Source organism: Heliconius melpomene, chromosome 4, assembly GCF_056956725.1.
Source record: "Heliconius melpomene rosina isolate 202511_hmr_F chromosome 4, ASM5695672v1, whole genome shotgun sequence".
Classification (NCBI taxonomy): Eukaryota; Metazoa; Arthropoda; class Insecta; order Lepidoptera; family Nymphalidae; genus Heliconius; species Heliconius melpomene.
Window position 1 is genome coordinate 7,023,828 of NC_140392.1, and position 20,351 is coordinate 7,044,178.

Consider the following 20,351-nt stretch of genomic DNA (forward strand, 5'->3'; position numbering starts at 1 on the left):
GCTTAAAAAGTAAAACATATTTTTTAATACTATGGATTTATAGGATTTTGTCATGGATACCATTGTCAGTAATGGACCAAATTAAAATGGGACCACCAATTCGAAGGTTCTGAAGTAATAGATATAAAAAAATAACAGTCGAATGGACAACCTCCCCCTTTTACAGAATTCCGTTAAAAATTATGGTCCAATAGAGTATTGTGCTTAACCTAACTTAACATAACTTCACGCTTTATCTCTAGCGGAGTAGTCAGAGCTCTCTACATACGTCTTTCGCCTCGTCCACTGTCATCAACCTTTTCATACATGCCCTTCGGGGAGTCCTCATGTTTTTTACGTGACCTGTCACCAGTATCTTTGATACTGTGTTTTCGAAGGTAAACCGAGGTCTCCCCCTACCTCTCTTACCAATTATTGAGTTTTGTGCATTCTATGTTAAAATAATTCGTATTACAACTAATTCAAATATATATATTATGAAATCCATACCTATATTATAAATTCGAAAGTAACTCTGTATGTCTATCTGTCTGCCTGTCTGTCTGTCTGTCTGTCTTTACCGCAATCAGGCCCAAACTGCTAATTTAATTGTGATAAAATACTCATATAGAGATACTTGAGGGTCTCGGGATGAACATAGAATACTTTTTTTTTCTCATATTTGTAATATTATCGATATATACCAATATATTAAAATACTTATTTATTTGACTTGCAATTTATTCCGCCATGTTAATAACAACCGCCGTTGCTAAGCAACGATTTGCAAAGTTTGTTAGGAAACGTCACCCAACATGAGCTTGCTTAACGCTCTCTCTATCGAAAACTGAAAATAATTTCATAAATATATTTAATAAATATTCGTATAGTTCAAACGCGCGCAGCCGCGTTCGGGTCCACTAGTATGTATATATATGTTATTATTTTTTTCTTAATTCAGTTGAAAACTTGCCAGATCCAAGTGATAGATCACTTTAAATTTATGATTGAAATATAGCCCAGTCTACGGTGTGTTTAAAAATTGGTGAATGTAAACATTTTACATTTCTTCATAGATTTCTACTTTGTACTGTTCATTTCCGCAATAACCATTACATGTACCATCTGTTCTCTGCTAAGGCTTCTCGCTTATCTGCTTTTACTAGATTTTCTGGAATGGAATGTTTAGAGCGAGGAAGCGAAAATGTTAAATATTTCATTTGCTCGAGTGAGGATCGAACAAACAGTCTATTACGCTTCCAGTCGCATGCTTGTGCCGCTAAGCCACGACTGACTTCTATTAATGACAACTGTATTAAAATCCGTGTAGTTTCTAAGAAAAGTGGTTGCATTTTATTAGATTATTTAAAAATTATACAACAATTATCTTCATTCTGTAATAATTTTTGTTTCTTTATGAAAAAAAATATCAGAAATATTTGAATAAGAATTTTAAAAATATGTGAAATATATAAATAGTAAAAATTTAAGCTCTTTGATCTTGATTGAAGAGATCCATCTGTAAATACAGATCACATGGACTGAAACGGACGTCCGCTCATTAAACATAAAAAATGTAACCTATTTGGAAAGCCACCATAATTAAAGACATTGTGTTTCTTCTTCAAAATAAGTTTAATTTTCATAATATATGTTTAGAATTAAGACCTCTTGTATGAGAAACTAGAAGTTTTAATTGACTCAAATAACGCAAGTTTAGAAACATTAATTCCTCAAAATAACTTTTAATGGACTAGGATATTGTATATGCTCGATTTAGTTGGATTTATTTATAGAGTATTAATAGTTATAAGAATAATCTCTCCGATTTTAACCCCTGAGGAAAACAGGGAGTTGTAGTATAAGTTTTACGTGTTTGTAAGTGTTTATATTATGTATGTCTATTGCGGCACCATAGCTCGCAAACAAATTAACTAATTTTTATTTTACTTGAAAAATAACTTAATCGAAAGTATTTTTAGCGTTGATTCAAAAAAAATATGTTTTAAGATTATCAGCTCTTTTATGGTTATTTATTTACCTTTTAGAGTTTTGTGTATCGTTAATTTTTTTATTTAATTATTGAATTATTGATATTCCTCTCAATTTCAGTATGTCTTGTGATTTTCATTACTAAGCGCTAACTGAAGCAAGGAGATGAACACTTTGAATATTCCCATTACCTCAAAGAAAATGAAATCCACAACTACAGTCATCTTAAAATATAGAATAAATATAACAGAGTATAAACATTTTTTTAGCTTCACGCTTTATCCCGCACATAAGGGTAGCCAAAGGGAACCTGGGTACCTAATTTTATTTCCTCCAGTAGGAATCCAACCCATAACAAATAGCGTTTGCTTCATAAAAACATATTTCTCATATTTTAACTTTTATTCTAGACCAATTCCTGGATCAAAAACGGAACACAGAGGAGCAGAAGCACAAGCCAGAGTATGTACAGAGATGAAAGAGCTTTGTGAGATCATTCACGAGTACGGGAAATCACCCTGCAAAAGTCTTTTACCTCCTGAATTAAAGGACGCGACCAAAGTAATTTCCTTTGGAGAACTTTTCACAGTAAGTTTTTCTATGTTACCTACTAAATAAAGTTAGAAGTGTATAACCTACTAATATTTAAATAAATGTTCTTATTTGAATTGTAAGAAGAATTTAAAATATATAAAGGAAATATACAACATTTATGAAGCTTATAAAATATAATTGTACTTATAATTCAAAAAATTTACAAAAGCAGAGGGAACCTAGTGTTAAAACACTCGGTTGTCTACTCTTTGTCGCTTTATCTTGTTACCAGAGCGAGAAAATTGAAATAACTAATTTCACAAAGTGGAAATCGAACCCACAAACGATGTGCTTACCGTGTGCCGCTGTACAAAACAAAAAATAAATTTACAAGCTAGTATTACGCGTAATTATGAAATTTCTGTATTACGCTTTCATGAGCGAGTTAAGCTTTACTACCTTTATCTAGTATAAATTGTAAACATCACTAAAAGCTTCTAGTAATAGCATTAGTGACTTCGCAAAAACTCAACAGAATAATAGGACGCTACGTAAACACTTGTTAGTGAATTCTTCAAACATCACGTTGAAGAAATAATCACACGTCTTCAATAAACGAGTTTTGAAGGAGAGAAATAACTCTCCTTTAAATTTAATTACGGTGTGAAAATATAATTTTAAGTTAGGTTGCCGTCGACATATAGATTATGTATATTTTTGAATAAGTATATATATAAATTGTATTGAATATTGTCATGTTATATGATACTTACGTTTAAAGATGTTTATAAATATTTATTTTAATCTGAGACATAAGCCATGGAAACGTTGGCTACAAAATAAAAAATAGTATTTATATGATTGTAATTAAATCACTCGGAAAGCACATTTTCTTATCTGTTTTAATTAAAGTATAAGAAATAAATGGAAGTAATAAACAAATTAATAAAAAGAAACAGTTGCCAGTGCCTAAAATTATTAAAAAATATATATTCTTTATGGAAATTGTTACAAGTCAAGCTTTTTCTAATAACTTTTTTTCTCAAAGGGGAGGTCGAAAGCTCGTCGTCGATTGATTTTGTGAGGTTCATGACGAAGTTAGCGTTATGGTGGCACTTACGTACTTTTTGCGTCCATTTACAGTTCATTTTTTGTTTATTCTGTTTCACATTTAAAACATTAATAAAGTTAGAAATTACAATTAGATATTGAACGTAAATTTAAATAAGTTGTTGAAAGGATTTTTCAGTTCTTTATAACCAAATAAAACACAATTTAGACAATTGTAAACTACTAGATACTAAAATAGAGCAGGATAAAAGCAAGATAATTAGAAAAATGTATAAATAATTTAATCAAATCAGCTTCACGCTGTATCTCGCACACAGCAGGGTAGACAGAGGGTACCTAGTGTTAAGACACTTCGTTCATTTTATATTGATTCACATTTGACCAGAATTTGACGGGAAGTGGAGAGCAAAGTGTCTTAACAAGCTCTCGCTAACTATCCTGATAGCGAGCGGTATTAAAATGAAAAAAAAATAATATAGAACAAGAAAAATATATTTAGAGTTACACCAAAAGTTTCTTTCGACTGCTTTTACTGTATACTGTACACTTGAATGTGACCTAAAGCAAATATTTACATAGGCCGTGTCAATATTTAATAATACTTATCTAGTTGTAAAGAATATCTTCTCAGTTCGTTCAGCTTAGTACGCAAACTAAGTGAAAGACGAAAAGTGGAGCATGGTTGAATATCCTTTCAGAAAATGGTTGAAAAGTATGAAAAATCTACTATGAAATGGAAGGCTGTCTGTCCTACTTTTCATTCAATACAATTTAATTCAAATAGGTTCCATTAAAGGCGTCTCTTGTGTTATTATAAATGGAAAAATGTATAGTGGTAATTTTAATTTCGACTTCGAAAGCTCGAGCTCGAAGCTGGAAAACAAAAAATATTCTATACAATAATTATAAGCAATCACTAAAAAGATGCCAGTCGTAGCACAGGGGTAGAAAGTGTTAGAGGGATAGGTTGTGAGTTCGACTCCCATTCGAGGCAATTAAATAATTAATATGTTCATTTTCTTCGTTAAAACGAAACCTAGTGTTAAGACACTCCGTTCCCCACTTTCCGCTGAATTCTGGAGGCATTGCGTGTTGAGTGGCGGAACTAAACGCCGCTCTTTGCCTCGACACCAGAGCGAAGAAATGAAAATATAATGTAAATAAATATTTTATTTCCCCGAGCGGGGATCGAACCCACAACCGTCGTTACAGTCACACCCTTGTGCCGCTGCGCCACTACGCCCTCAAATTATACCAGTTATACAATATTTTAAGAAATAATGTAGCTTTGTTTTTAAAAAATATATATTTAAAATTCTTTAACTCTTGCATAACACAAAAATTGAAATCTAATTAAAAAAGAAACTCAACACCCCATTTCACTCTTGAAAAATGATAGAAAATGCCAAATACTTATTTCTTTTTATTGAACATAAAAACAAGACAAATTTAATACGTGTGACGATAATTATCTTGGCACCTGCCCCTATGAGACATGTTAGAAATATTCGGAATTCGCGACAGTTCTTAGCACTCATTGTATTCTAATAATAATATTAGACTGTCAATATCTGAGATGTACAGGTCTCGAGATACGACAGCGTACGCCTTAATAATGTTACGAATATTAATTTTCGCCAAGTTTCTTTATAAAATATGGATTTGATATCTATAGGTTGGGCTTGGTCGGCTTAGATAAAAGTTAGGTTTTATATTTGTTAGTAAATTAATTTTCTCGTGAAGAAAAAAGTTTATTAATTATTTCCTAGATATGAAATGTATAATTAAATAACTTTATAATAGTCTAAAAGAAAATTTCAGGTATAGGCGAATATCATTTTTTTAATGAAGGAATACATATTGTATTGTAAGTTAATGATAGGTTTTACATATATTGACAAAATAGTCGCGTGATTAGAATTAATGTGATTTACACCAAACTTATAGGTGGTGTGGTTAACAGAAATATTAATAATATATAATTAAATATTATTCAAATTTGTATCTTATATGTAAAGATAAAAAAATTGTTTGAAAAAAAAACGTCATAAAGTACTATGCAATTTTTGCCTAAGAAAATGTATTTAAAACAAAAAAAAACATCTTCACAGACCTTCTAAGCTTTTAATCTTAGCTATATTAAAAAGAACTTGTAGCGAGGGCACAAAATAAATATGGTTCATAGTTTCTTACTATCTAGTAATATAAAAAATAAATATAAACTCAATATGTTAGATAAAAAGAAATGACATAAAAAAATAATATCACAAGACGTTCATAATACTTTTTTAAATATTTACTTAGTTTAATCTGATTCAAAATAATCTAATATTTAATTTGTATTTGATGTCAGTTTCTTTTATTTATTTTTCTTGTAATGAATAACGAAAATCAATCGTTTTATGCAATATACTTAAATTTTATTGTCTAAACATTGAATCATTTTTCAAGTGTTCTAGCAATCCAAGTAGTAACTGACTGTCTGACTGTAAGCACGACAGTTTTGGGTTTGATTCCCACTTGGAGCAGTTATTTTACTTTCATTGCTCTGGTAACAAGATAAAGTGAGTGTTGATTTCCTCCATTTAAGTCCTCGAAATTGGGGGGTAACTTAAAACAACAAAACTATATAATGAACCGATTTCTGTAAAAGGAGGAGGTTATCAATTCGATGATTTTTTTATTTGAAATTCATTTCCTATAAATATTTTTACAATATAATATTTAATATTTCATAGGACAATTATTTTAAAGAGCATTTCGAAGAACATTTAAGTTTAAAGAGGCCTAAAGGGTTTGAACGCGGAGACAACTTCAGGGAATATTCACGTTAAAACAATTCTCCTTAATATTAATTCAATTTATTACGTCAGTTATTTTATATTATTCATAATGATAAATCTATAATTTTAGTGTTCTTCAAAATTGAAGCAATAGCAGTTAGTGTTAACAAGTTTGATACTTTCTGTTGTAAGTTAATTTTATTTATTTTTTTATCTTCACGCTGGAACCCGCACAGAGCAGCTAAGGTAGAGAAAACCAGTTAAGACACTCCGTTCCCTTTAATTTCTATTAAAGTATAACCTAATTCGTCTAATGCAATTATTTTTTTTAATTAAAACTACTACTATTACTTTGAAAGTTTTAAATTGATTTTCTCCTGAAATAAATCCTTTTTTGCCACCTGCCCATTTTTAATCTTAATTACATTGAAGCATTGGTAGAAACCAATAACCTCAACCTCAAGTAACGTTGTACTTTCAATATGAGCTTGCTCAAGCAAGACAGACAGAATCCATTACCTGTCAAATACTACATTCGAAAGAGCTGACTACAAACTTTCAGAAGAGAAATTTCTTAGCAGAAATGCTGAAATGTGATACTTGCAAATTTGAAACGCGTTGAAAAGTTGTATTTCTGTTTAAAGATCTTTATTCTCATTACGACGATGTCATTTACATGAGAAATTAAATAAAAGAAATATTATATAATATAAAAAGGCATTAGTGAACAAAGCTGATAGTAAAAATAAAATGTAAATATAAAGTTAACATAAAAATGTAAACATTAGGTAAAAATAAAATCTAAATATAAAGTTAACATAAAACTGTAAAAATTTGGTAAAAAATAAAATGTAAATATAAAGTTAACATAAAAATGTAAACATTAGGTAAAAATAAAATCTAAATATAAAGTTAGAATAAAAATGTAAATATTAGGTAAAAATAAAATGTGAATAAAAGTTAACATATAAGTACTACTAATTACTAATAAAAACATACAAAACAAAACAAAACCGTCATCCAATGGATCCAAATCCAAACCTCATCCACGCCCATTGCCCAGCCATCATTCACCTCTTAAGAAGAGAATGATCGCTAAGCACGGACGCGCGAAGCCCGGACCTAAACTCATCAAACGACTTACAATTTCTAATCGCTTGCGGTAAACCATTAAATAGCATCACTCCCTGAAAAGTTATTAGTTTGCCCCCATATTTAGTACGTGTCTTTTGTAATATCAAATTATGCGCTCGTCTGTGATGTTGGTTCTGATTGCCTTTAATCTCGAACGCAATCTCCGTGTGAACACTTCCATCTAAGATTTTTCGAATGAGTATACATGTAGTGTAGTTGTGTAACTGTTTTATGTTCATTAATTTAGTGTTTTTGTATAGTGTTTCTGTAGGTGTTAAATGTGGAGTGTATTTCAACTTTATTGGAATATTACTATATAATAACTTGACGTCTATGTCAATGCAGAAATATTTTTTATGGATAAAGATAATTACATTACTACGAATTTATTAATTGATTTAATATTTTCATTTCTTCGCTCTGGTGTCCACCATTTAAGACACAATGCCTGCAGAAATGGACGGAAAGTGGAGAGTGGAGTATCTTAACACTAACCCTGCTACGTGCGGGATACAGCGTGAAGCTGAAAAATGTCGTGCAATAAAAAAAAACAGTCGTGAAAAATTTCTGGTGTGGTGGTCTCAGTGTTTCAATCTACTCAGAAAAAATAAAAATAATATCGTTCACTTTTTCTGTTTATTGTATATATCCTGGAAAGATAAAGAGCAGCACTAATTAGCAAAGAATGTAAGCAAGATATTTACCCTGGAAATGCTGAATAAAAAAAATACATAAAAAAATCAAGAAATCATTATAAACACGACCAAACGACCAACTTCCGGTGCAACGGACAGCGTCTGACAAACACGAACATAAAACCATCTAAAAGTATTATAACCGCTACCGTCTACGTCACGACATTCTTGCCGTCACGGCCGTCGGCCAGTGTCGGCCAAGAATTAAACTTGGCATTCGTATACTAATGACCGACGCTCGTAATTAGCAACATAAACATATGGACGCGACCGAATATGGAAACGGGAACGGCTGGCCGAAAATAATCCCGCGTTTCCTATGTGCTTATGACTGACAGCCCGCGCCCGGTTCAATGTCGTTTGACGTTTAATATGTCACAAATATTGACTTTTGGCGGTAATTTTAGATGTTATGCCATGGATGGACGGATATAGATTATAAATATTTTTTTAAGTCGTCTGTGAAGTTTTAATTTGTTTAAAATGTGTTTTGATTTGTGGATGTAAATAGAATAAAAATATTTTTTTAACTTCTGGCACGTTTAAAATATAAAAACGATAATATAAATATTAAATTATACCATTTCTTTTCTCGCTATCGATTATCGATATAATCTTAAAAACCAATTCAGGGTCGGTTTAATTTTAGTATCCATATTAGAGACAGCAGTGCAAATGCCAGACCAATCACAATTCATCATTCCATGATCATTTGGTTTTGTTGACCTCGTTGTGGCGCAGTGCCACAAGCATATAACTGTTAATGCGATAGTTATGGGTTCGATTCTCACTCGGGAAATAAATTATTATTTATTAATATTTTTACTTCTTCGTTACGTACTGCGTAAAACGCGGCGTTGAGCTTCACCATTCAACACGCAATATCTCGGAAATTCGGCGGGAAGCATGGTACAGAGTGTCTTGACACTAGGTTTTTTCCGCCTACACTGTTCTGTGCAGGGAAAGTGGGATTTTAAAAATAATAATGTTAATGTTATTTATTTTAAAAGCTAATCACTCATTTTATTATACTCATAACTCATTTTTTTTATTTGTGTTTTTTTGGTGCACTCAGCGCTTAGAACATTAATCTTCAAGTAAAATCTTCTTTCAGATCTACACAGTAATCTCGGATAAGCTCGTCGGCATCTTGCTGCGAACTAGAAAGTATCAATTGACTTTCTTCGAAGGAGAAGTACTTTTTCAGGTACATTTTTGTATTTAAAACTAAGGAATTAATTATTTATTTATAAGTTATAATATAGTTGAGTTACGCCATCTAAGATACCTTAAAAATTAACTAAAAGTACAGAACGAATTTTCTTTACACTACATTTTTTAATAAATGTATATAAAAAAAATCTATACACTTTTTTTTCCATTTTCCGTTTCGCTTTCCTCTTTTCGCCTAATTTTGAAGAAATTGCAACTTGAATAGCAAAACTCAACGTCGTACTTCACCTAATAGGAAATTAAAGTAATTTAAATAGAATGAATTCCTTGAATCAAACCCACGATCGCCTTATTTACAGTAGGATACACGCCGTCCCGCTGAGCCATAACGAACGGCCTAATATGATAAAAAATATATCATAATCACTCTACCTCCCACTAAACTAAATATAAAACCATCGCAACGATAAGATTTATAGCTTTGTCCTAACTATTTAAAAAATAATTTATTATTTCATGATGAAAAGGGAAAGTCGGTCACTGGCACAGTATAATATTTTGTGGAGGTTCTATTTTTACATTAATATATTAATTTTCTCATGGCCGTCGTGACGCAGGAGAAATCCTGGATCCTGAAGAATCGTGATGGTTGTGAATTCGAGCGACGATATCCACTCGGCGAATTATTTTTAAATAATATTGACATTTTAGCTCTAAACATAAAAACACCCAATGTTTTAAATTCTGAAGGGAATTGGAGGACAGTGACACTGGGTTCTCTGATCTCTCTGTATTCATGAGCTATGCAGGTGTGAAGCTGACAAGAAAAAATTATTTCTTCTAGCAATAAACGATGTAATTTTTATTGATATTATTACTTCTTTTTCAGAAACGAGATGACGACGTTCCTGTATTTTTAATGCAGCCTATCGACGATATAAGACAATACTGTAACAATAAGGCTTTACAAGCACGACGATCTGTGTCACCTATGCCTAACTAAATTGAATAAAATATATTTAACGTGAATTAAAGCTGCACAATTGTGCTCAGTTTTGCTATAATTAAATTATAGAATATGATATTAAATTTTAAAACATTCATAAGAAAAAATAATTAATAAATTATTATTTAATACTTCTTAATATAAGAAATCAAAGTATCTAATAGGCGTACTATCTCGTTGTATAGGCACGTGTATAACATCTAAAAATAATCTTAATAATGTATCAAGTTTTATCAATTGTTTTGTTTTCCTTCCATTTTATTTAAATTTTCCAATTTATTTCCAAATAATAATTGATCGAAACAAGAAATTAATTGTTTTTCCATTATAAAGTTGTAAACTTCATATATAACAAGTTTAATAATTTATTTTTCTTCAATTTAATCCGCCTATTTAACCACAGTGTATATTTATTAGTAAACCTATAATCTATAGCTTAAATCAAATTCAATTCAATATCTATGATTCTGGTAACATTTTCTATATCAATGAATGTCTAGACTGAGAATCTTATTATATTATGTTTATATTCAGTAGATTAGCCTCAATTATAATGACAAAGTCATTGATGACGGATTGTACCGGCTCAAACTTTAGACACCCATCCATATACTAAATAATTCTAGGATTGTCTAATCTAGTGGGAAACTTGAACTTAGAAACACATACAAATATGCAATCAGAATGACGTGAAATAACATTAGCAAAAAATATATAAATAATACTAATTTCATATTTATTTATTTTTTAATATGCAAAAATATCATTTGTCTCTAAAATATCTATTATTTTGTATGTAACTGAAAACAATTGTATTGAAGGATTTTTCATCTAATTTAAAAAATTTAATTCAATTTATCGGGGAGTTTCAATACAGACGTCTAGAATCAATTTCAATTTTTCAAAAGTCAATTTTCTCGGACCAAACTTCCGCATTTTTTTTTATGTTGGCATTTCATTGAATTTTGGAAAAAATGACATAACAGTTCTAAGAGAAATCAAAATCATTTAATGTCGATTTGAGGCAAATTTATTTACTTTTAGGAGGCTATTTAGAATGGTATTATTTATTTATTATTTGTTATATATTATTAAGCTGATACTTTTTATTATTTGGACGTTTATTAAGTGACGAATGGTGAACTTCGTGTTTTGATCTTCTTGTTTCATAGGAGTACCAGATATCTAATCTATATATATAAAATCGAAAGGTCACTCACTCATCACGAAATCTCAGAAACTACGAGTGCTAGGAATCTCAAATTTTGCATAGGAGTTACTTATAGGACGTAGGTGCTCGCTAAGACGGGAATTCGCAATATTCGACTTCTAAGGGGTTGTTTTTGGGGTCGAAAGTTTGTATGAAACTTCGTTACTACAAATGTTACGAGTCTCAAATTTTGCATAGACGTCACTACGACGTAGTCATGGAGACAGAAATTAATAATAACATAGTTCACGCGGGTGTAACCGCGAGCGGGCCGCTAGTAGAATATATTTTTCAATGCAATATATTGAAAATAGAATATTTCTTACTAACTGTGTATTAAAGCAAGCAAATCTTATTACGTTTATAATAAAATCTAAAATTGTATAACAAATATTAATCTATAGATTTCAAAGAACTTCCTTGTTGGTGTGAATCACGCCAAAGATATTAATATATCTCAATAGCTATGTCAATATTATTAGCATTTTCCACTGAAAAGTTTATTGTTAAAATGAATCTATACACACACACATTTCGTTTTAAAGCGTCAAACTAGATATTAGCTCGTAGAAAGATGTAATGAAAAGAAGGGACCTATAGTAGTGTTTGTTTTTAATTATTTGATTTATTAAAAATCGGTGTATACTAAAATTAATTGTAACATTGTAACTAAATATTTAGGAAAAAAACGTTGTAAATATAACAAATTAATTGTATAGAAGAAAATGTAATAAAATAAAATTTTTGTTGTACTATTGATTAAATTTTGCGTGTAAAAAAAATGAAAGCAAAAGGCCATTTAGTTGAAAAATTCTAGTCGTAATTTTACTATAATTTTTAGGATTTAGGAAATACTAGATATTAGTCTGTCTTTTGTCTTTATTGGGACAAAGGAAGTGGATAATGTCCATTAATTTACGCCGTTATATATTGAAATTTTAAAAAGATGTCAAGAAACTATTTTTTTTATACAATTGATATTGTAAATGTTATTTATGATGATACCTACATTTATTTTGTAACTTAAATCCACATGACGACATTATCGTACTTATTAGTAGTAATATCTTCTTTATTAAAATTAAATAATAAACTTATTGCATAAAAGACTTGGGTTTTTTATTTTTTTCCGATTTTTTAAAATATTTTCTTACTGATATATAGGTGAAAATTTAAATAAACTCGTATTGTCAGTTGTCACTAGTCGAAATATTTCATGTCTATACATTTTTAGCAAAGCGAAAAATAGTTCATAAATTTGTTATTTTCAGTTGAAAACCTTTGAATTACAAATTGTTTGAGTTTGTTAAAAATTCTACGTAAGAGTGCTGCATAACTTTCCATTTTTTAATTTCCTCTTTGTAAAGGGAAACGTGTCATTCACAGTAAGAATATTTAAGGATAATACCTAAGGTTAATACATATATGTATATAGAAATAAATGCTTTATTTGAAAGAAAATACCTTTCTTATTCAATTGAATTTATTCATGCATTATAAAATTCTGTTTTTTTGTTTCACGTACATATATAGATAAGTCTTCTCTCACTCTAAATTCATACTTTTACGTGAGGAAATAGCTTTTAACCCGAAATTTCTTTTATAGAAACTTATTTAAAATATTTTCATTTTCTCGCTCTGGTAACGAAATATCTTCATGAGAATGAAGTGTCCTAAAATTAGGTTCCCTCTGCCTACCCTTCTACATATGTTCGGGATATATTTCTTAGATTATGTACAATTCACGTATTTCATTGAACTTTTTACTCATTCTTTATAACCCGTACATACTATTTATTATGCCTACAAACAAAAAGGTCAATAAAGTCAATTTTACATGACAAAAGCGGTAGGATATTCAGAGAGGGTTGATTGAGTTATGCTTACATCTTTATCCTACATGAATACATAAGTGGTATATAATATATACTTTACATCTTCTTGTCTCGTTGTAAATTCCAATATATTCAGATAAGTCTTATGTGGAATATGAGCAACCTGTGACTTAAGGATAGTGATTCTGGTTTAAAATTCCACATTAATTAGTTAATAATTTAATTACGTACATTATATTTAAGTAATGAGAGCATTAGCAAGTTTAAAGAAAACCGATCCACACTCATGATTCTATTTAATTTCTTTATGCTAAATTTGATTTTCAATTTCTTCTAAAATTGGATGGAGACATTCCAGTTCTAGAATTAATTGAATTAATTTCGAGCAGGAATCGAACCCATAACCTTCGCTTACCCTTATAACTCACCCTTCATGTTTTATTGAAAAAGTCTAATATTAAGGTTTTAATTGAATAAATTCATGGCTGTCATATATTTAGCGCCGTTAACATTTTTTCGAATTTGATATAACGAATTTTTTTCTATTATTAAAATTTCACTAAACTTATTCAAGCTGAAACTTTTGTACGTTTTGAAATATATTTCTATATGACTTCTCAATAAAAATGCACAACCAGACTTGATATTTAAATATAATTTACGCCATTTTCTCTACTTTTTGGCTGACGTTTAACGACAAGACGTTTGTGGATTCGATCCTCACACGTTGAGATTATTATTTATTAATATTTTCAATTATTCACTCTATCACCAAGACAAAAACCCGTCGTTGAGTTCCGACTCTCAACACGCAATGCCTCCAAAAGGTCGGCGGAAAGAGGGGGACGGAATTTTAAACAGTGTGAAGCTGATTAATAAATTTTAATTAAAAATAAATGGACTAACAGAGTTATTGATTTATGCTCTGAACAGCTTTTATAAGCTAATTTATATTATTATAAAAAAATACTAAACAAAAATCGAACCAAAATCATTGAAAAAATATATAATACACTTGTTACTTTCGATTTAAATAAGGACCAAAAATAAACTGCCATATAATACAAAAATATTTTTATTTCTTACAATAAAATATAAATGTAACATTTTTACAAATACATAGTATACAAAACAACTATCATTTAAAAACAATAAGTTAATACACTGAGACCTAAATTTATTTATCCTATACAAACGTCTCTAATAACCAACATAGATAAGTAAGTAAATAATATTCTCCAGTTAAAATTATTTACACAATATTATAGACGACACCAGGGAACAAACTATAGGTTTAATTTAAATGATATATCGTCGGCTTAGAATGTAAACCTGCTAAATCTGTTGCTTATTTTTTTACTATATCCATTTAATACCATTTCAAAGTGAAAAAAATAAATAAAAAAGTAATCTCTATTTATTTCATTAGAGAATACAACTGAGTTTATAACTTAATATTTTTTATTATAAATTTTGGCTTTCGTATTTTTTTGTAGAGTTCTACACAAAAATCTATACAATTTTTAAATTAGAGATCATCTATAGATTCAAGGGCACAAACGTGCGACTGTAAAAGTGATGGATGTGTGTTTGATTCCCACTCGGGAGAATGAAATATTTATTATTTTGATTTCTTCGCTCTGGTAATTTCCGCCACCCAACACAGAATGCCTCAAGAATTCGGTGGAAAACGAAAGCGTCTAAATGGGGAAAGTGTCCTAACACTAGGTGACCAGGTTCCCTCCACCCTACCCTGCTTTCTACATGATAGAGCGTAAAAATGAAAAACCAATAACAATTTATAAAAAAGATAAATATAAAAATCAACCTGAATACAATTATTTTACAAGGCTACATCGTATTTATGCAGTACTTTTGTCCTTACTGTTACAAACTTCCTGTTGACTTATTTGAAGACAAATATTAATTATGTTCACAACTCAAAAGTTATTAGGCAAAATACAATAGATAAGACAGAAATGTCAATTAACTTATACGTACAATATCTCTCCCGATATGAAATTGTCACTTTTCTAAGAGATCTATATTATTTATAATATTTTTACAGTCACACAGTAGAGCAGGCAGATGGAACCCAGTGTTATGTCACTCCGTTCCCCATTTTCTACCATATTAAATTAACACTTAAATATATAAAGTTTTACACAAGATCCTTCTTAGCCTGCAAAGTAAACACATCACAAACTTTACTTGGCTTCAATTTTATATTTTCACTCCAACTTGGCACAGGGTCGGAGTTAGCGCTCGCTATCATTGAACTCTCTTGGAATGCTACGTCGTAGTGCCGACGACATTTTGAATATTTCTGAAAGGAATTCATATTATTTATATGTTATAATTCAACTTTACGGGGTTAAAAAGGTTCAAAGTTCCTTTTTTGTGGTTGAAAGAACGTTGGAAGAATTTCATTGTGTAAATAAATAAGGGAAATCGCGTTTTTTGTTGTTTCCTGTTTTTCTTTGTTGTTACATTTCAAATATTAATTCTCTAGGGGTTCTTTTACGTTATAAAATGATAACAGATCGAGACTATGGTAATATACATGTGTAAAATCCTACCTAAGATTTTCATGCAAAAATTGGAGAAATTTATAGTTATAAGGAGTATATTTTATTTTTTAAATGATATGTTTTTAAAAGGGACAATCAATAGATATTTATTAATACACCTAAAGATTAACGCATTATACGATTTATGTAGAATAAATATTTTATTATTTATTCTCTTTTATACTTTTCGTCCATTTGTAAAATGAATGGTGAGACATATGTATATTTTTTTTGTGTAGTCCTAAACCTCGTAAACCTGGGGGCAAGTGTTAAAACACTTCGTTCCCATCAAAACTCTTTCGTTTCCTACTCTCCGGTGAATTCATTGTGAATTGAGTGGCGGAACTTAACGCCGCGCTTACGTAGTTTCAATATAAGAATTGCTACACCTAAATTTCAATTTCACATTCGGTCAGACAAGCTCAAACTTCTCCATGTATTTCAATAGAGAAAGCTCAATAACAGATATATAGGCCATGTTAACCTGAATCAATAATCCCATACAAACTATCCTAAGAAAACAATAAACAAGAAAATAGAATCAAATACGCTTATTATTCCGATATTTGCTTATAAGTTTCCAATCAAAAGTTCAAAGTGGGGTCGACTTAAAACTGTTTGCCGATTCCTTTAAATCATATTTTAATATTGTACTCATATTCGTATAGAAATTTAAAATTTAAGCATCAATTTTGAATGAAAGGTATGCATTATATTCAACTGATTTAATCCGACGTTTAATATTAAGATTTATATATATTTATATTCGTAGTGGCTATATAAGATATTTAAATAATAGTATAATGAAAAATATTAATATTTTGTGGAAAATTGTCAATACGAATTGCGGTCCCAAACTTATGGCGTACACTAATATTCAATGACGAGTTCTAAGAAACTGTATTTTATTTATTATTTTCTAGAAAATTTATATAATATTATTCGACACTTTATTAAAATTATATCTTTTTTTTATTTAAAACCATCGTATTTTATTTTATGTCTGTAAACGCGATGGTTAGTTAAATTTTTTGAAATGAAAATATTTAATGTTTAATTATCTCGAGTGGTAATCGAACCCACGATCTGTTTCATTCGTGCCCAGTTGCCACGACGGGCCTTTATTTACTACTTCTGCTAAAGTGTAAAAGCAATATCTACTAACAGTGCGAAATAGGAGAACAGAGTGTCTTGACTCTAAGTGACCTTTGACTTTAAGTTTTGTCTGTATTTACTAGAGAAATATTATTTTACTTCTAATAAGTCGTTAGACGCAGTGGACGCTACTAATACTTACTAAAACATCACGTTTCATCTAAAAGTCTATATAAACAAATGTTCAGAACAAATATGCCTTTAATATAACAATTCGACCTACGCATTTAGCAGACACGTTACCGGCAATCTATATAACTACGGCATTTTATACAGTACCTCAAGAAAGTATAAAATAAATAATAATAGTATATTGTTAGCGTACTCGTGTAAAAGGGGGTAGATTTAGATGAAAAAGACAATAAAAGCAGTGGAATTGTGTCAAACGGGAACAGTTGCTTGTAGGCGGAAGCCCTGATTGGGAGGATCTAGTGTGTAGTATTGTTCTTGGGTGGTACATGTCGCTTATTGTAATTACGTGGAACCTCTGTCCGAGTACGTTATAAACATATAGACAGTATGTGTTTTTATAGTGTTTATTTTAAAAACGCTAATCGCATCCGATTTCTAACAATATCTATATATATGTCGGAGTTGGGTGGATTTCCCTCGCACATAGTTTTTGAGTACCCGATCTACTGTGGGCTTCCGTGGATAATGTTGGCACGAGTAAACATAATTTGTGATATTACGAATTAATTACAACACCGTAACCAATTCACAAGAAAGCAGCTACCGCTATCCCAGTAGGTAGATACACAGCACGGAACGCGGGACAGTTTCAGTGTCGTCTGCACCGGCCGACCGCCAAACACAAAGTGAGTCGATGTCCGTCGGCCACGCTTCGACTCGCCCCTTCCATACCAATGCATAACACTAACTCTGTCGAGCGCCAACAGATGGCGCTGGCGTTCCGGAAGCACCTCAGTACTACAAATTCCGACATATATAAAAGGACTTGTCCTCACTGACTGAGGTAAGACGCACGCACAGCCGTAACCGCTGTGCGTAGAAATGTGAAATTTGGACAAAAGTTTACTTTTATAATCTGGACATTCACTAAGAAGGGATTTTGAAAAATTTTAACCTTAAAGGGGTGAAATAGGGGATGAAAGTTTGTATGGGAAAAAAATTAAATCGGAACCGATTTTTATAAACTTTGAAATTTAGATTTTTAAAAGTATTTAATTGAATACGTGTTTCATCGTTTTTTAGAATTCACCCCCTAAGGGTGCAAATAAGGGGTTGAAAGTTTGTATGGAAAAATCTTTAAACCGCCACCGATTTTAATATACTTTTAAATTTAGACTCTAAAATCTTTCATTGAACACATGTTTCGTGGTTTATTAGAATTCACCTCTAAATAAGCAAGCGAAGCTGCGCGCGTCCGCTAGTCATATATAAATAAACAATATTAATATTCCATAGATACCCCAGGCGGCGTCCATTCAATGTATGAACTAATATGAATATTACACTTTGCCTAGATAATGAATAAAATTCTTGGGGATTGTATAAAGTAACTGCTCTTCCATCGGCAACGTGTAAAGTGAATAGATATCGGTATTCGAGCTATAGATTAAACTACGGTAGCGTTAGTATATATGGATATTAGTAGAAAATTTCATTTCATGAAAAAATCAGCTTCACGCTGTATCCCGCACACAGCAGGGTAGGCAAAGGGAACCTAGTGTAAAACACTCCGTTCCCCACTTTCTGCCGAATTTTGGAGGCATTGTGTTTTTTTTTCATAACATAAATTTTCAAGTCGTAACAAGTTTATTGCCTACTTGTTCGCACGTCCTCCCTTCTTTGCTCTCGTCTTATACATAGGTTCCTGGATGCTATTATATAGAATACCTGGGCAAAATATGAAATAAATAATATTTCATACATTACCAGGTTATTATATAGAATACCTAATTATACAGTTTGTCGGTAACATACCAATCACGTTCGAATAACATCCCGTTCTCCAATTCACAAGAAAATTATCACGTTTTCATAACAGTATCTAATATATAACAAGAAACTTTCATAAATTAAATAAACTCACGCTTATCGGTCGGATTATTTCTTTTGTGGTCACTTTGCAGCTGAAATGTTCTTGTCCTGTCAATATTTCTGTAACAGAATAAAATGACACTATATCATATTGATAGAAACACGTAGAGATATGAAACATAGCGGATACAAATCCTGATAAGGAAAAATTTTTGGCAATTAAATACTATTCTATTCTTTTTTGTCCAAATATCTACTTTTTTACTTGTGAATGTGATATTAAATTATGATATCAAATGTTTCTTGTGTACATGTAGTACGTGACGTGCCACAAATAACAGAGAAAGTTGAGGGAACCTAGAATTAAGACCAGACAAGATTTTTAAGACATTCCGTTCCCCACGCACCGCCCAACTATCGTGACATTGCATGCGTGGAATAAGAGAACTCAACGCTGCTCTATGTTTTGTTGCCGAAGCGAAAAAATGAAAATACTTCATCCCTCCGAGTTATGGTGCTAACCTATAATTGAAGTTAAATTATAATATAATAACATACTATTAGTATCACACGCGTTTCCACTACAGAAAACGCTCTTCAATTTCTTATTGATAGTCTTCATGTCCAGGGTATAAGAACCGTAGACCAAGGGATCCATGCAGGAGTTGGACACTGCCATAATGAAGAAAATATCCTGGACTCGAGCTGACACGTGAACTGCTGATTCACGATCTAGCATGTACCTATAAAAATAATTCAAAATATATATTTCCTTACAATTAATGTTAATAATAAGTTAATTGTGTAAAAAGCTTTTTGACTATTTTTTTTTTTTAAAAACAAAAACTTGTATATGCCGTACATTTAAATCAAAGCTAAAAGTTTTTATTCATGTATACATCTTTATTTAGTGAGATTCCACACTGTAAGACGATAATATTTTTTAGCAAACGGCATTGCGGACATAGGTAGGGAACTTCGGAACCTAGTGTCAAGACACTCCTTTCCCACTAAATCCCTACTTTCTGCCAAATTCTCAAGGTTTTATGTTTTACCGTTACCAGAGCAAAATGAAAAGATTAAATATTTTATTCACGCGAGTGGTATTCGAATCTCGACAACAACCGTCGAGCTTACAGTCGCAACCCCTGCACACCGACTGGTCTAAAATGAAAAATATTTATTTAAAAATTTTCCGAAACAATTCCAG

General features: G+C 30.9%; 2 protein-coding genes across 3 annotated transcripts in view; one reads left to right on the top strand and one right to left on the bottom strand.

Moving 5' to 3' along the window:
- Nucleotides 1–12,203, top strand: part of LOC146539586 (actin-binding Rho-activating protein-like) — a 29,071-nt gene extending 16,868 nt beyond the window's left edge. Inside the window, exons 3-5 of the mRNA XM_085185143.1 lie at nt 2,382–2,559; nt 9,303–9,395; nt 10,251–12,203. Of these exons, the coding sequence (XP_085041269.1) occupies nt 2,382–2,559; nt 9,303–9,395; nt 10,251–10,364 (385 nt within the window). The 3' untranslated portion in view covers nt 10,365–12,203. The remainder of the gene's footprint in view (nt 1–2,381; nt 2,560–9,302; nt 9,396–10,250) is intronic.
- Nucleotides 12,204–14,496: 2,293 nt separating this feature from the next.
- Nucleotides 14,497–20,351, bottom strand: part of LOC146539587 (adipokinetic hormone/corazonin-related peptide receptor variant I-like) — a 40,413-nt gene continuing 34,558 nt past the window's right edge. For both annotated transcript variants that reach the window (XM_085208305.1, XM_085208306.1), the window contains 3 exons: nt 19,700–19,884; nt 19,194–19,261; nt 14,497–15,738 (listed from right to left, as the gene is read on the bottom strand). In XM_085208305.1, coding sequence (XP_085064431.1) covers nt 15,574–15,738; nt 19,194–19,261; nt 19,700–19,884 — 418 coding nt within the window. In that variant the 3' untranslated portion in view covers nt 14,497–15,573. The remainder of the gene's footprint in view (nt 15,739–19,193; nt 19,262–19,699; nt 19,885–20,351) is intronic.